This window comes from Fukomys damarensis, unplaced genomic scaffold (assembly GCF_012274545.1).
Source record: "Fukomys damarensis isolate Sample0158 unplaced genomic scaffold, DMR_v1.0_HiC HiC_scaffold_4, whole genome shotgun sequence".
NCBI lineage: Eukaryota > Metazoa > Chordata > Mammalia > Rodentia > Bathyergidae > Fukomys > Fukomys damarensis.
The window spans coordinates 45099322-45117100 of record NW_022900916.1 but is presented as its reverse complement, the minus strand read 5'-3'; the positions used below and the strand labels follow the sequence as shown (position 1 = coordinate 45117100).

The 17779-nt window shown below is 35.8% G+C and overlaps 1 protein-coding gene across 2 annotated transcripts in view; it reads left to right on the top strand.

The window, feature by feature from the left end:
• Positions 1–17779, top strand: part of Cped1 (cadherin like and PC-esterase domain containing 1) — a 294620-nt gene that overhangs the window by 148128 nt on the left and 128713 nt on the right. For both annotated transcript variants that reach the window (XM_010635340.3, XM_010635339.3), the window contains exons 15-16: positions 2838–3024; positions 7378–7546. In XM_010635340.3, coding sequence (XP_010633642.1) covers positions 2838–3024; positions 7378–7546 — 356 coding nt within the window. The remainder of the gene's footprint in view (positions 1–2837; positions 3025–7377; positions 7547–17779) is intronic.

Here is a 17779-nt window from a genome sequence, read left to right as displayed (position 1 = left end):
AACAAACAAACAAACAAAAACAAAACCAAAAATCCCATGCAAAAATATGCACTTGCCAAAATCCTGTTTAAGAAAATAATTACATAGGACTGAAGGTCGGTTTATAATAGGTGCAAGCCCCACTGAGGTCTGTGACTAGTTAAGTGAAATATAAAAAGAAAGGTAAAAAGTGTTACGTTAGTCACTTTCCCGTCACTGAGACGCAATACCTGACTCCCACGGCTTAAAGGAGGAGGGGTTCACTTTGGCTCATTCAGCGGGCTGTGCAGCGGAACGGGTGGTGGAAAGGTGTGGTGGGGGAAAGGTGCTCAACCCATGGCAACTAGTAGAGGACAAAGGAAGGAACGGGTAGAAACTGCACTCTTCGGGTCACGCCCCCGGGGACCCCTCTCATGACCAGCACATTCAGGCCCTGAACTTGTGGGTGCATGAGTCCCTCGGAGAGCAGAGCACCCTCACGATTCAACTGACACCCATGCACAGGAGAGTTTGGGGGGGCATTTTAGATCCCACTGTAACAACTGTAAACTGCCGGGAAGTAAACTCTCCGGGAATCTTTACTCTAATAGGTGTTTTCAGTTAAAACACATCTTTCATTGTGAGGGGAAAGATCTACAGCTCTGTCCTTCAATTAACTAAATTGGGGCACAAACATGTGGGACCAGTATTGTATTCCCCTTGTGCCTAGGCAAAGAGTCTCCCTAAACACAATACCTCTCCCAATTAAAGCGTTTCTAGTGTCGTGTTGGGTTCACAGCATCCGTTTGAATTGTCTCGTACTGATATCTTGTGTTTTACGCCGCTTATCTAGGTGCATCGAACATAGAACGTACTGGTGATGAAAACATTAATGAAAAATATATACATTATTAATAAGTGGTTGAATTTGAAGTAAAAGCTGAGATCTTTTTCAGTGTGAGTTCTAATAACAAAATTTCTGCTCTCACTGTAAATTTTCTGTTCATCTGCCTGAATGTATTATCAAGAGAAAAATATTTGGATGACTTGTTATTCAAATAACAAGTAAAATAAACCAAGTAGCTCACCCAGTCCCCTATGTTGTTCAACAGAATTGACTAGTTTTGATTTCTTTATTAAGACTTTTCCATGAAATGAAATTACACCGGGCGTGGTGGCACACACCTGTAATCCCAGCTCTTGGGAGGCTGAGGCAGGTGGATCGCTGTGAGTTAGAGACCAGCCTGGGCTACATAGTGAGTTCCAGGTCAGTCTAACCTACATAGTGAGACCCTGTCTCAAAAAAAAACCAAAAAACATAAAATGAAATTATAATATACACTCTGTTTTTTAACATTATATTTAAACAAATTTTTCTCCCACAGGCTGTGAAAATCATAGAATATGGGGCAGAAATACATAGGTTTATTTGGTTTAATTGCTTTTGTGTATGATGGCAGCTATTCTGAGACCTGTTCCTAAGAACTACGCTAGAGCACCAACGTGGTTGGTACCATCCATTACCATGTTCTTAGTGGCGCATCTGCACATCTATCCAAGAAACAGAATTACTGTGTTCTAACGCAAAGCACAGGGTGTAATGGAAGAGGCAAAAGGATAGTTAGGCAGGGAAAAATTGTGAAATGCATTGGTGACCTTCTTAGGAGCTTAACTTTAACTCTGAAAGTGGTAAGAAACTGCTATAAAATGGAGACAAATCATCAAATTTGATTTTGATAAGAGAGAGGAAGAGGCGACTGACATAATAATCTCCTTTCTCTAAATTTAGATTTATAGATTCCTCTAGTGACGTCTGTTGTGCTTTGTGTTTAAATGTTGTAAATATCACTGAACATTTTATAATTATCTGGCTTTTTTGCTAAAATTTTATTATGTATCAAAAAACCCAATGGAATGAAATACTTGTTGATATTTCTTTGAAAAACATTTTTTAAAGCTATGGGATACTTTGTTCTGTCCAAATCTTTACATTGAATATAATTTAACAGGGGTTAGTACATGTGCCTCCAAAGCTATTTTTCTTTTTCTTCTTTTTTTTTTGGTACCGGGGATGGAACGTGGGTCCTTGCGCTTGCAAGGCAGGCCACCGAACCGCTGAGCTAAATCCCCAGCCCCTTCTTTTTTTTTTTAACCAAGCTACTCTGTAAAAACATGTACTATGAAAGAGAAAGATTTCTTCAATGCCTTAGAATCAATGGCATGAAATTATATTCATAATTTCATACAATTCATATTTCAAAACAGGATTGAACAGAAAATAGAACTTCCTCCTTATATTTTAGGGCACTTTCTCATGTGGAGGTAGCCTGGGAAAGGATGCCTTTATGGATGGTTTTTGTCTGAGTGTTTACTATAATGCTGGAGTTTTCGTTTCTGCTCCACCTTACTATGTGTAAACCACTGTATCTGCCTAGTGGCAGTTTAACGATGCTTCCCATGAAGAAAATTTTCTATATAGCCTGCTGGCTCCCTTCTGTCACCACGCCACAGAGACATTTTGCCCCCATTTCCATAGTTGCTTGACATATGCCACAGGTAACACATCCATCAACTCACAAGAGAGACGTTTTCCACACCTTCTGTGCCTTTGAATTTTCAAGGGCTAGGGGAAAAAAGCCATCTGTATAACACCAACAAAAGTCAACAGCTGCTATATGTAAATTCTGCAATGTTTGACAAATTGAAAATCCAGCTGAAGCCATAAATCAGTTACGACCAAGACCCTGAGTGGACAGTCAACAGTGATCACTGAAATTGTTCAAAAGATTTAGGGAAAAAGAAACATTGTAATGATATATGGCTTTAAATCATTTATACTTTTCAGTTTTCTTTATTGTTTGTGTTTTTTTTTTAATCAGATAAAGACACACTTTGTTATCTCACACGGATCTTTACACATCCACCTTTGGACCTAAATCCTGAATTTGATCCAAAGATCAGAGATTATTACTCAGAAGTCCCATTTGACGTGGTGACGGTGGCACTTGGAGTGAAGACCTCTAAGTGTCAGTGCCAGGTGCACCTGCGTGAGCGGGAAGGACCCAGGTATGGAATGCTGGCTGGGGTCGAGTGAGACAGCTTATTGGGGAGCAGGCACTTGATGAAAGTGGTTCCACAAAGCTGAGCCACAGGGTCATTTAAGGTGTGAGATCCTCCACATTTTAGCCATTAGATGCTTTAAAAGAACACATTGGTCTGTAACTAACCTTTGTAGCCATATTATAATGGAGAGGGTGTTGTTGTGAGAAAACATTAAGGGAATGTCTTTATTTTCAGACTGTTGAAGTTAATCCTTTGCAATGGTGAACAGTTCCATTCTTCTACCTCAAGACAACTCTTTGAATAGACAAGAGTTCATTGCTTAAACATGTTGGTAATAATGTGTAGACACAGGCCACTAAAATCCCTACTTCTACAGGGATTTTTTTTTTTGTATAGATGCTTGAAAGTCACAAATTCTTCTGTTTGTAATTTTGAATGCAGGTTATAATTTTATTACATGACATGTCTATAGTGAGGAAAATATTCGTTTTTTTTTTTCCCCTGCTGTAGAGAAAGAAATGCATGTGGCATTCCTGGCAGCCAACAGTCTACTAGCATAAGGAGCATAGCACTGATTTTTTAAAAAATCCCTTGCTTTTCTACTGTAAAGTTTCACTTCAGTATAATAGTAGCTGGCTGTGTGTCTCCGTACCTTTCCTTTAGAGATACAGAAAGCAATCTTTGTGTTTACCCACTTGGTACAACAAATGGCAAGGTGTATGCACCTGGGCAAAAGTGTCAAACTGGGATTTTTCAGCCACATTATGCTGCATCTAACAGGTTTTGTGCATGTTTACCCGAACATCAGAGAGGGTATAATACATCAGCACCACTTTTTTTTTAAGTTTTCTTTTTATTTTTCTGGTAGAAGTAGCCCAATTCAGCACAGTAACACATGAAAAACCATATTTGCAAGTTTTAGAGGAGGTCAAAAGTGAATCATCAGATTACTCACGCATGGATAGTAAAGATGATCCATTATGATAAAATACATGTTCTCATAACAAAGAGTAGTATGGGTGTGTGATGATGATGATGATGATGATGATGACGACTATGACGATGCCTTTGATGTTGGCTATGTGAGCCAAAGTTCCTGTGACAATCAAATGGAGCAAAAATCAACCAATACAGACATAGGCACTGCAGATCTCCTTGATTCAGATGACAAAAGAGCAATGTGAGTGCTTATTTGACTGGTCATAATGTTACAAAATGGAGCACTGGAGTGATCCGATGTTAGAACTAGGTTCAAAAATATAGTGAGGAACTTGGCAGGGGTAAGACCTATTGGACAGAATGCCATTGCTGCCATTTGATATTGGAAATTGTAACAGATGAAATGCTACAAGACATTGTGAAATACACAAAGGCTGAAATACAAGTGAAATGTTCTGAATGCACCAATAGCCATACTTAGAAATGTATTTATTTTGACACCTCACTAGCTGAACTGAAAATATTCATAGTTCTGCTGTACTTAGCAGGGCTTGCTCATGGTAATCACAGGAATGTAAATGGCTTGTGGAAAAGCTATGTGTTTGGGGTTGAGGTTTGCAGAACAAATCTTTGATTTCCTTCAAAATTGCCTGAGGTTTGAGGACAAAAGCATTCACCGAGACTGAACAAAAAACCTAATAATTTAGCTGCTATCTGGTTATTGTTTGACAGATTTGTAACTACCAAGCAATGTTCAAACCACCTGAATACATGACTGCTGATGACCATCTTGCAGCATTTCATGGTTGCTGTAGCTTCAGGGAATACGTGCCAAAATAAACCATCAAAATACGGCATAAAAATGTATGCTCTTGTGGATGCAAAGATGTATGCTTTCAATTTAGAAATTTATCCTGGAACTCAGCTACCAGGTTCTTGTTCATATAGTAATAAAACCAAATGACACTGTAAATAGACTTGTTGCTCCCATCTCCCAAACTATTCAGAATATGACATTTGACAATTTGCTTAACAGTTTCCAATCAATGTCATATTTGTTAACAGAGCACAAGTTGATCAACATAGTTACAGTTTTAAAGCAGAAATTCCAAATGAAATGCTACAATCTCAAAACAGAGAATTGTATAGTACAATCTTTAGATTTCAGAAAGATATAACATTGGCCTCATATATGGCCAAGAAAAATAAAGTGGTATTGCTGATGTCAACATTGCACCGTAATGAACTTACTGATAAGGAAACCCTGACCAAATGAAAGCCTAAGATGATAACTTTCTACAACAAAACTGAAGGCAGTGTAGATTTTGTTGATGAGTTATGCAGCAACTATGATGTCACTTGAAACACAAAGTATTGGCCAAGGGTTGTATTTTACTTGGCCTAAATATGTGTGGCATAAATAGATTGATAGTTGACAAAGAAAGTAACAAGTGCAAAATACCACAGAAAATTTTTCCTAGAGGATTGGGACTGGAACTTGTAAGAGATCTTGCTGCAGAAGAAAAACAAAATATTTCTGCCCAGGGAACTACACAAAAATATTGTGGAGCACACTGGTGAGCTGAGAGGGGAATAGGAAGGTGCAACATCCCATACACCTACTACAACAACTGGAAAACCAGAAGAATATCAACTGTGCCCTACAAGAAAGGACAGAAAAACAAAACATATGTGCTATCAGTGTAAGCGATACTTGTGTAAGGAACATGAAATTGTCATGTGTGAAGACTGCCATGAGTGTGACAGGGGAAGAGATGATTATTTTTGTTGTACAGTTCTATTGGTATTTTCATCATAGTTCATATAGGTTTTTACTTCTGATGTTATCTTTTAGATTTCATAAGCAAGTAAACAGCTGATTCAAAAATGTAGATGTTTATTTTAGAGGCACAATATATATTAAGAATGTAACATTTTATTTTGTTGATATTTTATGTTCCTGTGAACTATACATTATATAATATAATAAGAGCCTCCTGACAAAACAGCAAAACCAGTGAGATGTCAAATATGTCCTACAAAAAGGCCAGGAAAGCAAAACACGTGATGTCAGTGTAAGCGGTGTGTGCATATGGAACATACTGTTGTCATTTGTGAAGAGTGCCTTATGTTTAATAATTGAAATAAAGATTTTTTAAAATTGTATTTTATTTTGTGCTGGGGATCAAATTCAGGTCCTTGTGCTTGTGAGGCAGGCATGGTGCTGCTGAGCTAAATCCCCAGCCCAAGATAATTTTTTATATAATGCCACTGATATCTTCATTGTAGTTCACATAGGTTTTTATTTCTGATGGTTTTTAGACTTTGTACACCAAAAACCAGTTGATGTTAAAAATGTTGATGCTTTTTAATAAACACTCACTAAATATTTAAAATACAATAATATAGTTTTTGATATTTTTTCCTGTTAAGCACTCATTGTTTAATATAATAAAATTAACAAAATTAAAATTAATCATTAATCAATAGAAATTGTCTAAAAAATAAATGTGGATTTACACATATGTTTATACATCTTTACAACAAAAAAAAGTGTTATCCTTCCTGGGCTAGAAATAAAAGAGGAGCCAAGTCATTATTCTGGGGCCCAACTTTTGTAATTTTGAGCAGCTATTTTACTAAGTCTATGCAATGGTTTCTATATTTAAAATAGAAAGCATCATAGTTTTTTTATAGTTATTGTATTACTAAATGAATATATGACCCTGACAAGTAGTTAATTAATATTAATGTCCTTTCTTTTAGTTAACGGAGGACGTAGCTTGCCCTGCAAGATGGCTGTTGGCTGTAATAGTATAATAAAAAAGAGTTTTAAATTTTTTCATATTTTTTACTTTTTGCTTAATAAATATTCAAGAGGACATAGTATAATTAGTGAACAACATGTCATTTGTTTGTTATTTTAATTACATTGTCTTTTTATAAGGCTATTTGTAAAACTACTAATTTATAGACTTATAAAGGAAACTGTACTTTTGTGTATGTATGTATTTGGTATGATACTTCTTTAGTCCCTGAGAATCTTAAAGAATTTTAATTAAGGAGCCCAATGTTTTATTTTGTATTTTTTTATTTTTTTGGTACTGAGGATTGAACTCAGGACCTTGCACTTGGTGAGGTGAGTGGCAGAACCTCTTAGCTAAATCCCCAGCGCAAAAGAATCCAATGTTTATTGGCCATCTAACACATGCTAGGCACTAGGTCATAAATTTTATGTGCATAATTTAATTACAATTTTATATATAAGATTTATTATGAAATGGTACAGACTTTACAAATTTTACAAATAATAAAATAGGTTTTCAGTAAATGCTAATATCTGAATTAATGTGGGATAAATAATTATTATCCATTCATATTCATTCTCTCTTTATTCTATCTTTTTCCCACCCCTAGCTTTGCCAAATACCCTCTAGGTTTAGGAATGAACAAAATCTCAATATTGGTGGTGGATAAATCTCCAGCAGAGGGTGAGACCCTGATCACATATAAACTGTCGATTTATAGAGAAGACCGCCCAAGTCTGCCTTTCTTTGAGGACTTCAAAGCTTGTGGTTTTTTGCAGGTAAGTGAATTCTGCATTTGCAACTGAGTTGAATTGGGAATGATTTGTTAACCCAGGTGAAAAATACCAAATGAAAATCGTTACAAGAAATCATAGGCTCTCATTCAAGATCTCTGCAAAACAGCAAAAGCGAATACCAGGCAGCTATCTCAGGCACCCCACTGTAAATAGTTTCTATATAGTGCTTGTTACTTCCTGCATGTATTGTGTTTGGGCATTTGCTGTGGTTACTGATTTTTAAAAAGTCTGAATACTAACACTTATGAAAATTGGCTTCACGTTTCTCTTTTAAATTAAGCTGTTTTTCTTGGACTTGTCCCTGGATCTTTCGACATTTTAAACTGGATTCGATGGAATTCATTGGAAAGAATGAGAGGAAAACTTACGGAACTCTTTTATAGAAGGATTACTAAGTGAATGAAATTAAATTTGCTTAGGATAGATATATTTCTCTTACCCTAATTATGTCTCAAGTCTGTACTTTCTCCTTTGAGCAACACATACCATTTTGTAGTCTTACCACTTTTGTAGGGAAGTGACCGTTACCTTGAGACTTTTTGTCTTGTTTTGAGGCCTTTTCCTCTGCTTTTGCCTTTTTGTAGTATTGTGTGTATAATCATCTGCAATATCTTATATCATATAAGTACCCTCATTTCAGATGATTCCAGACACATAGTAATGGGTACCAATCCATTCAGAAAGTATAATTACAAATGTGCTCACTCATATCAGAAGGATGACTATGCTATGGGTGTTGTGAAGTGTAGAGAACTACTTAAACAGAGATGTGTCTGGCTGGGCCTCAGTGGGTAGTATGAGTACTATGTGTGTTTGTATTTTTACTTAATGGCAAAACACCATAATCCTGCTCCCCCATCAGCACAACTATCCAATCTATGCCCCCAAACTTCGCATCACTTCATAAGGATATCTCTCTGAAATTTTTATTTTCCAAGGAATTACATATGTCTTATTTATAAATTATCACTAAAATAAAAGGACTTTTACTCTGGCTTAAAGAATAGTCTAAAGCAAGACAGAATGATCATTTTGAAAGTAATTAATAGTTGTACTTAAAAAGGGTACAGCAGAATAGGATGCCATGGACAAATAGGTTTCCAAAATAGTGGATTAAAGTAACTGATGATTTTTTTGCTGTAAGGAGTCCTGATCTTTAATATCCTAATTTACGTAGTGGCCTTTCAAAAGGAGAATATATACAATGTGCCGCATTTCGATGTTTGATTTCACATTACTTAAATAGATATTAATATTTGTTTTGTTGAAACATTGGGTTACAATTTGGAGAAAAGTTCAAAATATGTTCCCCTTCTAGTTTCTCACTTTTCAGTTTGCTTTCTTTGAGTTGCTCAGTCTTTTTCTAGATTGGTGAAAACAAATAATAAAGCCATGCCAGAAATGTTAAAAAAAAAAACAGAAACCCTAAAAGATTTGATTTTTGTAAGTATTTGTGTGTTTGCCTATATAGAATTATTTCCAAACTAAATATTTTTACCATTTTTAGTGGAATAATTTATCTTTCACACACTGCTGGTGAAATGTTAGGTGGCTTTGGGAAATCTTGCCTATACTTACTAAATGTAACTCTCTACATATCCCATTGGCTTATAGGATAAACTAGATATAGATATACCGATATATATCGATATATCTATATATATATATACCCACAATAAGTGAAGTCATTTGTGTATCAGAATGCCTTTATATGAGTTTTATTCAAAATATTTGAAACTTAGAAACCAAGGAGAAAAGTGATAAATGCAACACAATACTGTAGTTAAAAATAAATGATATTACTATACATACATCATGAAAAAAATTCATATTTATGTTGATAAAAAGAAGCCAGATATATAAAAACCTATTATACTTTATTTTTTTGTTTGTTTGTTTGCCTTTGTTTTTGTTTTCTTTCTTTTTTTGGTTTTTTGAGACAGGGTCTCACTGTGTAGTTGAGACTGACCTGCAACTCACTATGTAGCCCAGGCTGGTCTTTTTTTTTTAATTTAATTTTTTAAAATTTAATTTATTGGTACATTCTAGGTAGACAGTACAGTTACATTCATTACTGGGATCTTGTACCTTTACATGACAGGTCTTGGTTCTCATTTTTCCCCCTTGTCCCTTCCCTTCTCTCATCCCTCCCCTCCCTCCCCCCCTTCAAACACTTTAATTCCAATTACATTTTCTCATATTTTTTTCCTTTTACCTTGTTCCCCCTTCTGTATCCTTCTCACTGTCCCTACACCTTTGGTTCTTTTCTTCCTATTTGCTAAGTGTCGCATTAGGATCTTGAGTACTATTTTAGTTTTTCACACCAGAGATACTATTCGATATTTGCATATGTGTGCCTTATTTATTTCACTAAGAAGTATATCCTCAGGGGGTGAAGGGAGGGCAGAGGTAAGGGGAAAAAAATGAGAATCAAGACTTGTCATGTAGAGGTACAAGATCCCAACAATGAATGTAACTGTACTGTATCCCTAAAATGTACCAATAAACTCAATTAAAGCTGAAAAAAAAAAAGAATATCCGCAAAATGTACCCATTTAACTATGAATGAATCTACTTTCTCATTCTTTATGGCTGAATAGTATTCCATTTTGTAGAAAAACCACATCTTCTTTATCCATTTTCCAATTGATGGGCAGATGGGCTGTTTCCAAGTTTGCTACTACAAACTGTGCCGCTATAAACAGGGGTGTCACCATGATATGATTCTTTTATTTCTTTTGGAAAGATACCCAGCAGAGGGATGGCTAGGCCAAATGGAACCGCTAATCCCAGCTCTTTGAGGTATCTCCATATTGACTTCCATAGTGGTTGCACCAGTCTGCACTCCCACCAACAATGGAGAAGGGTTCCTTTCTACCCACAACCCCGCCAACATTTGTTCTTGTGTGATTTCTTGATAGCAGCCATTCTTTGTGGGGTGAGGTGAAATCTCAGTGTTGTTTTCATCTGCATCTTTCGAATGACCAGTGATGTGGAACATTTTTTCATATATTTACGTGCTGCTTTTATTTCTTTATTTGAGAAATGTCTGTTCATTTCAGATGCCCACTTTAGAATTGGGTCTTTATATTTGGGGGGGGCTGGTTGTTTTGAGTTCTTTATATATTTTAGATAATAGTCCTTTGTCTAAGGAGCAGCTGGCAAAAAGGTTTTCCCACATTGTAGATTGTCTCTTAGTTCTGTTGACAGTTCCTTTTGCAGTGCAGAAGCTTTTTATTAAGATGAAATCCCAGTTGTTGATTCTTTCTGCTAGCTCCCATGCTACTGAGGATTTGTTCATAAAGTCTTTTCCTATTTCAATGTCTTCCAGAGTTCTGCCTAACTTATCTTCCAGCAAGTTTAGTGTTTTTGTTTTTATGTTTAGATCTTTAATCCACTTGGATTTTAATTTAGTGCATGGTGACAGATAAGGGTCTAATTTTAATCTTTTGCAGGTTGAGATCCAGTTTTTCCAACACCATTTATTAAAGAGGCTATCTTTCCTCCAGTGGGGACTAGGAGCTCCTTTGTCAAAGATGAGGTAGCTAAGTGCATCTGGAGTTGTTTTTGTGTCTTCCAATCTGTTCCACTGATCTTCAGGTCTGCTTCTTTGCCAGTACCATGCTGTTTTTGTCACAGTGGCTTTGTAGTATAGTTTCAAATTGGGAATTGTTATACCCGCTGCCATGTGTCTGCTGCCTAATATGGCTTTTGCTATTCTGGGTCTCTCATGGTTCCAAATGAATTTTTGGATTCTTCTTTCTAGTTCTGTGAAGTATGGTGTTGGGATTTCAATTGGTATTGCATTGAATCTGTGTAGCAGTTTTAGTAGTATGGCCATTTTCACTATGTTGATTCTTCCTACCCAGGAGCAGGGGATATATTTCCATTTTCTTATATCTTCTTCGATCTCTTTTTTCAGAGTGCTGTAGTTTTCATTGTAGAGGCCTTTTGCTTCTTTTGTTAGGTTGATTCACAGATAATTCATTTTTTGGGGGTGCTATTGTGAAAGGAATTGTTTCCCTAACTTCTTTCTCAGTGAGTCTGTTATTTGTGTACAAGAAGGCTATTGATTTTTGGGTGTTGACCTTGTATCCAGCTACTCTGCCAAGCGTCAATTAGGTCGAGAAGTGTTTTGGTGGAGTTTTTTGGGTCTTCAATGTAGAGTATCATATCTTCAGCAAATAATGACAGTTTTAACTTCTTCCTTTCCTATCTTTACTGCTTCAATTTCTTTCTCTTGTCTAATTGCTATGGCTAATGTTTCCAGAACTAAATCAAAGAGAAGTGGTGATAGTGGGCATCCTTGTCTTGTTCCTGATTTTAACATGAAGGTTTTCAGGTTTTGGCCATTTAATATGATGTTCGCTATTGGTTTTTAATAGATAGCCTTTGTTAAGTTGAGACATAGACCATCTATTCCAATTTTTTCAGAGTTTTTGTCATGAATGGGTGTTGAATTTTGTCAAATGCTTTTTCTGCATCTATCGAGAGGATCATGTAGTTCTTGTCCTTGACTTTGTTAATATAGTGTATTACATTTATTGACTTATGTATGTTGAACCATCCTTGCATCCCTGGAATAAATCTGACTTGGTCGGGATGAATGATCTTCTTGATGATCCTCTGTATTCTGTTTGCTAGTATCTTATTGAGGATTTTTGCATCTGTATTCATTAAGGAAATTGGCCTGTAGTTCTCTTTTTTTGTTACATCTTTCCCAGGTTTGGGAACCAAAGTGATATTTGCCTCCAGGAATGAATTTGGAAGTATTGCTTCTCTTTCAATTTCGTTGAAAAGTCTGAAGAGTAATGGCAATAGATCTTCTCTAAATGTCTTGTAAAATTCAGCAGGGAATCCATCAGGACCTGGGCTTTTCATTGTTGGTAAGTTTTTAATTACATTTTCAATTTCACTGATTGTGATTGGGGTGTTTAAAATGTTTTTATCATCTTTGTTCAACTTTGGTAATTCATAAGTATCTAGAAATCTGCCCATTTCTTCTGTGTTTTCCATTTTAGTAGAGTACAGGTTCTCATAGTATGTATTGATGATCCTCTGGATTTCTGTTGGATCTGTTTTGACTTTGCCTTTTTCATTCCTGATTGCATGGATCTGAGCCTTTTCTTTCCTTTTTTTGATAAGGTTTGCTAAGGGTTTATCAATTTTATTTAGTCTTTCAAAAAACCAATTCTTCTATTCATTTATTTTTTGTATCATTTTCTTAATTTCTATTGCATTGATTTCTGCTCTAATCTTTATAATTTCCTCTCTTGTTCAAGCTTTGGGTTTTTCTTGCACTTGTTTTTCTAGGAGTCTAAGTTTCATCGTTAAGTTGTTTATTTGAGCTTGCTCTGTTTTCCTGATGTGGGCATTCAGTGCTATGAATTTTGCAAGTAGAACTGCTTTCATTGTGTCCCATAGATTCCTGAATGTTGTATTGGCATTTTCGTTCATTTGTAAAAACTGTCTGATTTCTTCTTTGATTTCCTCTGTGATTCATTGATTATTCAGGAGAGTGTTGTTCAATTTCCATGTGTTTGTGAAGTTCCTACGGTTTCTTATGCTATTGATGTCCAGCTTTATTGCACTGTGATCTGATAATATACAGGGAATAACTTCAATTCTTTTGCATTTATTCAAACCTGTTTTGTGAGCTAGTATGTGATCTATCTTGGAGGATGACCCATGTGCAGCTGAAAAGAATGTATATTCTGATTTTGTGGGGTGAAATACTCTATAGATGTCTAATAAGTCCATGTGTTGAAGAGCTTGGTTCAGTTATAGTATTTCATTGTTGATTTTTTGCCTAGATGATCTGTCTTTTTTGATAGTGGAGTATTCAGATCCCCCACTACAATTGTATTAGTGGTTATTTGGTTTTTCATGTTACTTAATATTTGTTTTATATAGTTGGGGGCATTTATATTTGGTGCATATATGTTTATGATTATCATTTCTTCCTCTTGAATTGTTCCCTTTACAAGGATGTAGTGGCCTTCTTTGTCTCTCTTAATGAGTTTTGGTTTGAAATTTGCTTTGTCTGCAAATGGGTTTGTTACCCCGCTTTTTTCTGGGTTCCTGTCATATGGAGAATTGTTTTCCATCCTTTCACTTTCTGTCTGTGGGCTTCTTTTTTGTACTAGGTGTGTTTCTTGTATACAACATATTGTTGGATTTTGCTTCTTAATCCATTCTGCCAATCTATTTCTCTTGATTGGTGAATTGAGGCCATTGACATTGATAGTTATAACTGATATGTACTGACTTATTATTGTCATGTTATTGTCCTTTTGTTGACTATTTTTTGTCCTCTCTTTTTATTTTCTAGCCTTCGCTATTTGATTTGCTCTGTTGGACCTCCTGGTGTTGTGATCTTCATTGTCTTTTTCTAGAATATTGTTTAAAATTCTTAGTAGTGCTGGTTTAATATTCATGAAGTTTCTCAAGTGTTCTTTGTTGAGGAAGTATCTTATTTCTCCATCCATTTTGAAAGAGAGTTTTGAAGGATACATCAGTCTTGGTTGTAGGTTGTTTTCTTTTAGGACTTGAAATACCTCACTCCAGGCGCTCCTTGACCTGAGGGTTTGTGTTGAAAAGTCTGCTGTGATTCTGATGGGCTTTCCTTTGCATGTGATTTGTTTCTTTTCTCTTACTACTTGTAGTATTTTGTTCTTCTGTTGGGTTTCTGGGACCTTGCTTATTATATGTCTAGGTGTAGATTTTTTTTTTTTTTTTGATCATGGCTAGTTGGTGTCCTATATGCCTCGCTTATCTGTATGTCTAATTCTTCAATTCTGTTTGGGAAGTTTTCAGTCATTAATTCTTTGAACAGCTTTTTAAAGTCATTTGCATTTTCTCCTGGTACTTCATGGATTCCTATCAGTCTTATGTTATTCTTCTTTGTATCATCTAGCAGTTGTTGGATCGATTTCTCATGCTCCCTGACTGTTTTTAAGAGAACTCTCTTTTCATGATCACTGTCTGCTACCCTATCTTCTATATCTGAGATTCTATCTTCCCAATCTTTTATTCTGTTGCATACACTTTCAATAGAGTTTTTCATCTCCTGGATATCTGTTTGAATTTGTTTAATGGATTCCATTTCTTTCCTATGTTGGGTGTTCATTGTTTCCATTTCTTTCTTATTCTGGGCCTTCATGGTTTCTATTATGTTCCCAAGCTAATCTATTTTTTTTTTCTTTTGTCAGTTTCTGTTCTGGATTCTCGAATCATGTCTTTCATTTTGCTCACCATCTCTATGGTTAACTGTGAAATAATTTCTGTTTTGAATTTTTCTAGAGCTTGATTGGTTTTTTTACTTCATGTGCTGTGAGTTCTGAGTGTCCTGGAGGTTCACTATCTGATTTTTCATCCTCCTTTGCCCTACTGTTTGCCGTTGGTGGCCTGGAAGTCTGTCTTTGTGGCTTGCTTAAATGTTTTCTCATTTTTATTTTTGCTGTTGGGTTGACCTTGTTTCAATCTCTGGGTCATTAAATCTTCCTGATATCGTTGTGTCCCAGCCTTTGATTCTCTAATGACTTATAGACATTCTTATTTTCATAATTGAGCAAACAACTCATCAAATTAATCCCTATCCTTTATCCCTGTCGATAAAATCAGAAACATAATAGGATCAATCACCACCCTTCATAGCCCGCCACACCTCTGCAGAGTGCATCCTAGGAATGGTTCAGTCAGGGGATCTCATAGCAGGGGTGGGGGGATGTGCCGGCTACCCTCCTACCACTGTGTCTGAGCCAATCAGTGGTGCCCGCTGAAAACAGCATGGCTCCAGAGGAGGCCATGCAGGAGAGAGGGCCCTGAGTCTAAGCCGGGGCGATGGTGTCCAACTCACCCGACTGGTGTGCGTTGTAGCCAATCACTCAGCACCCGCTGGAAAGGCACGGTTCCAGAGGAGGCCGTGCAGGAGAGAGCCCAGGCTGGTCTTGAACTCACAGCGATCCTCTTGCCTAAACATCCCAAGTGCTGGGATTACAGGTGTGTGCCACCACACCTGGCTTATTATGCTTTATTTATGTGAAGTTTTGAACAGGCAAAACAAATTTATGATGACAGGATTCAGAATAGTGATTACCTAGAATGTATGGGGGAACTTTGTAAATAAATACCTTGTATCTTGATGTGAGTGGTGTATACATATATAACCAAGTAGTAATAGATATATGAACATTTAACTGTGCACCTTTGAGTTTTGCAAATTATTGCATACAAATTTTATAATATATAAATTATATATGTACATTTGGATATATTTTCATGTGTACTGTACTTCAGTAAAGTAAGAAAATAATTACTAGTAAGAAAACATTTTATTATCTTCTAAGGCATGCTTCTCAAATATATTGATCAGAAACAAGCAATTACTACAGACTTAGAGAATAGATTATATTATCAATCTGCTAAAATAGAAAAATATTAGATATTTCTTGTGGAATAAACCCAACAGATGATTGTAGAAAAGTATTTCAATCATTTAAAGAATAATTTCCAGAAAGACTTAAAGTTTATGTGTAGTCCTACAATAAGTACTGTATTTTATAACATGGAACAGTGCCTAATAAGGACTAGTATTTTTTTAACTCTACTTTTAAAAACTGTCAAGTGAATAGAAAACCATGTCATGAAAAATATAGATTGCTAGAGACATTTAACTAGGCTCCCACAACCTTGTGAACTAGAAAAAAGTAACAGCAGAGGTAGATACCTTACACTCCAGATAAAACTAGAATTTGGAGCATGATAGCATGACAAAAGTTCCAATATTAAGAGCAAAATACAAAATTTCTAATGCCCCATCAATTCTCAGGTATTTGAGAATTTCTAGATTAAAAATGCTAAAGAAATATATCTCATGAGACTTAAAAAATATTGGTCTTCCAAATTCTTTTTATTTTCTGTCAATAATAATTGTCATACCCTCAAAGTACTCTTAAGGCTAAAAGTCAGAAATGAACTATTGTAAATTAAATTCTAGACTGTTTTATTTGGATTCCCCAAAACCAATACATGTAAAGCGAGAAAGAAATGCATTCAACTTAATCATGTACTTTTTGATGAAAGGGAAAAATTACAATTTCTCCTTAGATTTTAAATTAAATTTGGGGTAATAGACTCCATTATATAATTATAAATGAACATTACCTTAAACCGTTTGTGTTGCTATAACAAAATATCTGAGATTGCATAATTTGTTAAAAACAGAAATTTATTTTCTCACAGCTCTGGAGCTGTAGACCAAGGTGAAAGTATTGACATTTGATGTCTGAGAAGGGTGTTTTCTGTAAATTTTTACATGGTGGAAGGGGTTTAAAAAGGGGGGGCAAAAAGGGAACATACTGTATCCCCATATTCTGGGAGAACCAAAGAGAAAAAAAGGTGGGGGGAACAAGCTAGTTCTGTTAAACCCTTTCCTAAAGCACTAATCCATACAGGCGTGCCACACCCTTGTGATTTTTTCACTTCCTAAAAGACCCTATCTCTTAATACTACTACTTCAGGGATTAAATTCTAACAAATGAATTTCAGGGGACAATCAGACCATACCAAACACAAATGGCAATCTATAACCAGAAAAAGGGAGATAGAATTCAATTGCAAATTATTCAAGCCACTTAATTTTCCTTCCTCTGTTCATCTACCTTTTTGGTGTCAGATTGCTTCATCATTTTACCAAAGACAACAGGGAACAGAAATCAAATCAAATACTATTCCATTAACAATTAATTACTATAACTTTTGGTAAATAATAAAATAAATTTGTTAGATATTTCATAGCATCTACATTTTCAAGCATCATTAAATACTTACTATTTGAATTTATTTGATATTGATATTCCAGTTATTATTTTGCCAATTGGAAAATGTATGTGATAACCAAGAAACCTCCTCTTAGTTTAGTATTATGGGTGAAGAGAAGATCTATGTTATACAACTGAGAGAAGTAACTAGATTGGGGCCAGGTGTCTCACCCTCACCACTACTGCCATTTGGAGCTGGATAATTCTTTGCTTGGGGAAGCTGTCTTATGTGTTGCAGGCTGGTTAGAATCATCCTTGGCCTGTATCCACTAAATGATTCCACTTATAGACTCGTGCTCATGTTGTGATAACCAAGTGTGTCCTCATACACTCATAATGCTCCCTAAGGGACAAAGTCAACCCCAATTGAGAACCACTGATTTGGGCCAAGAAG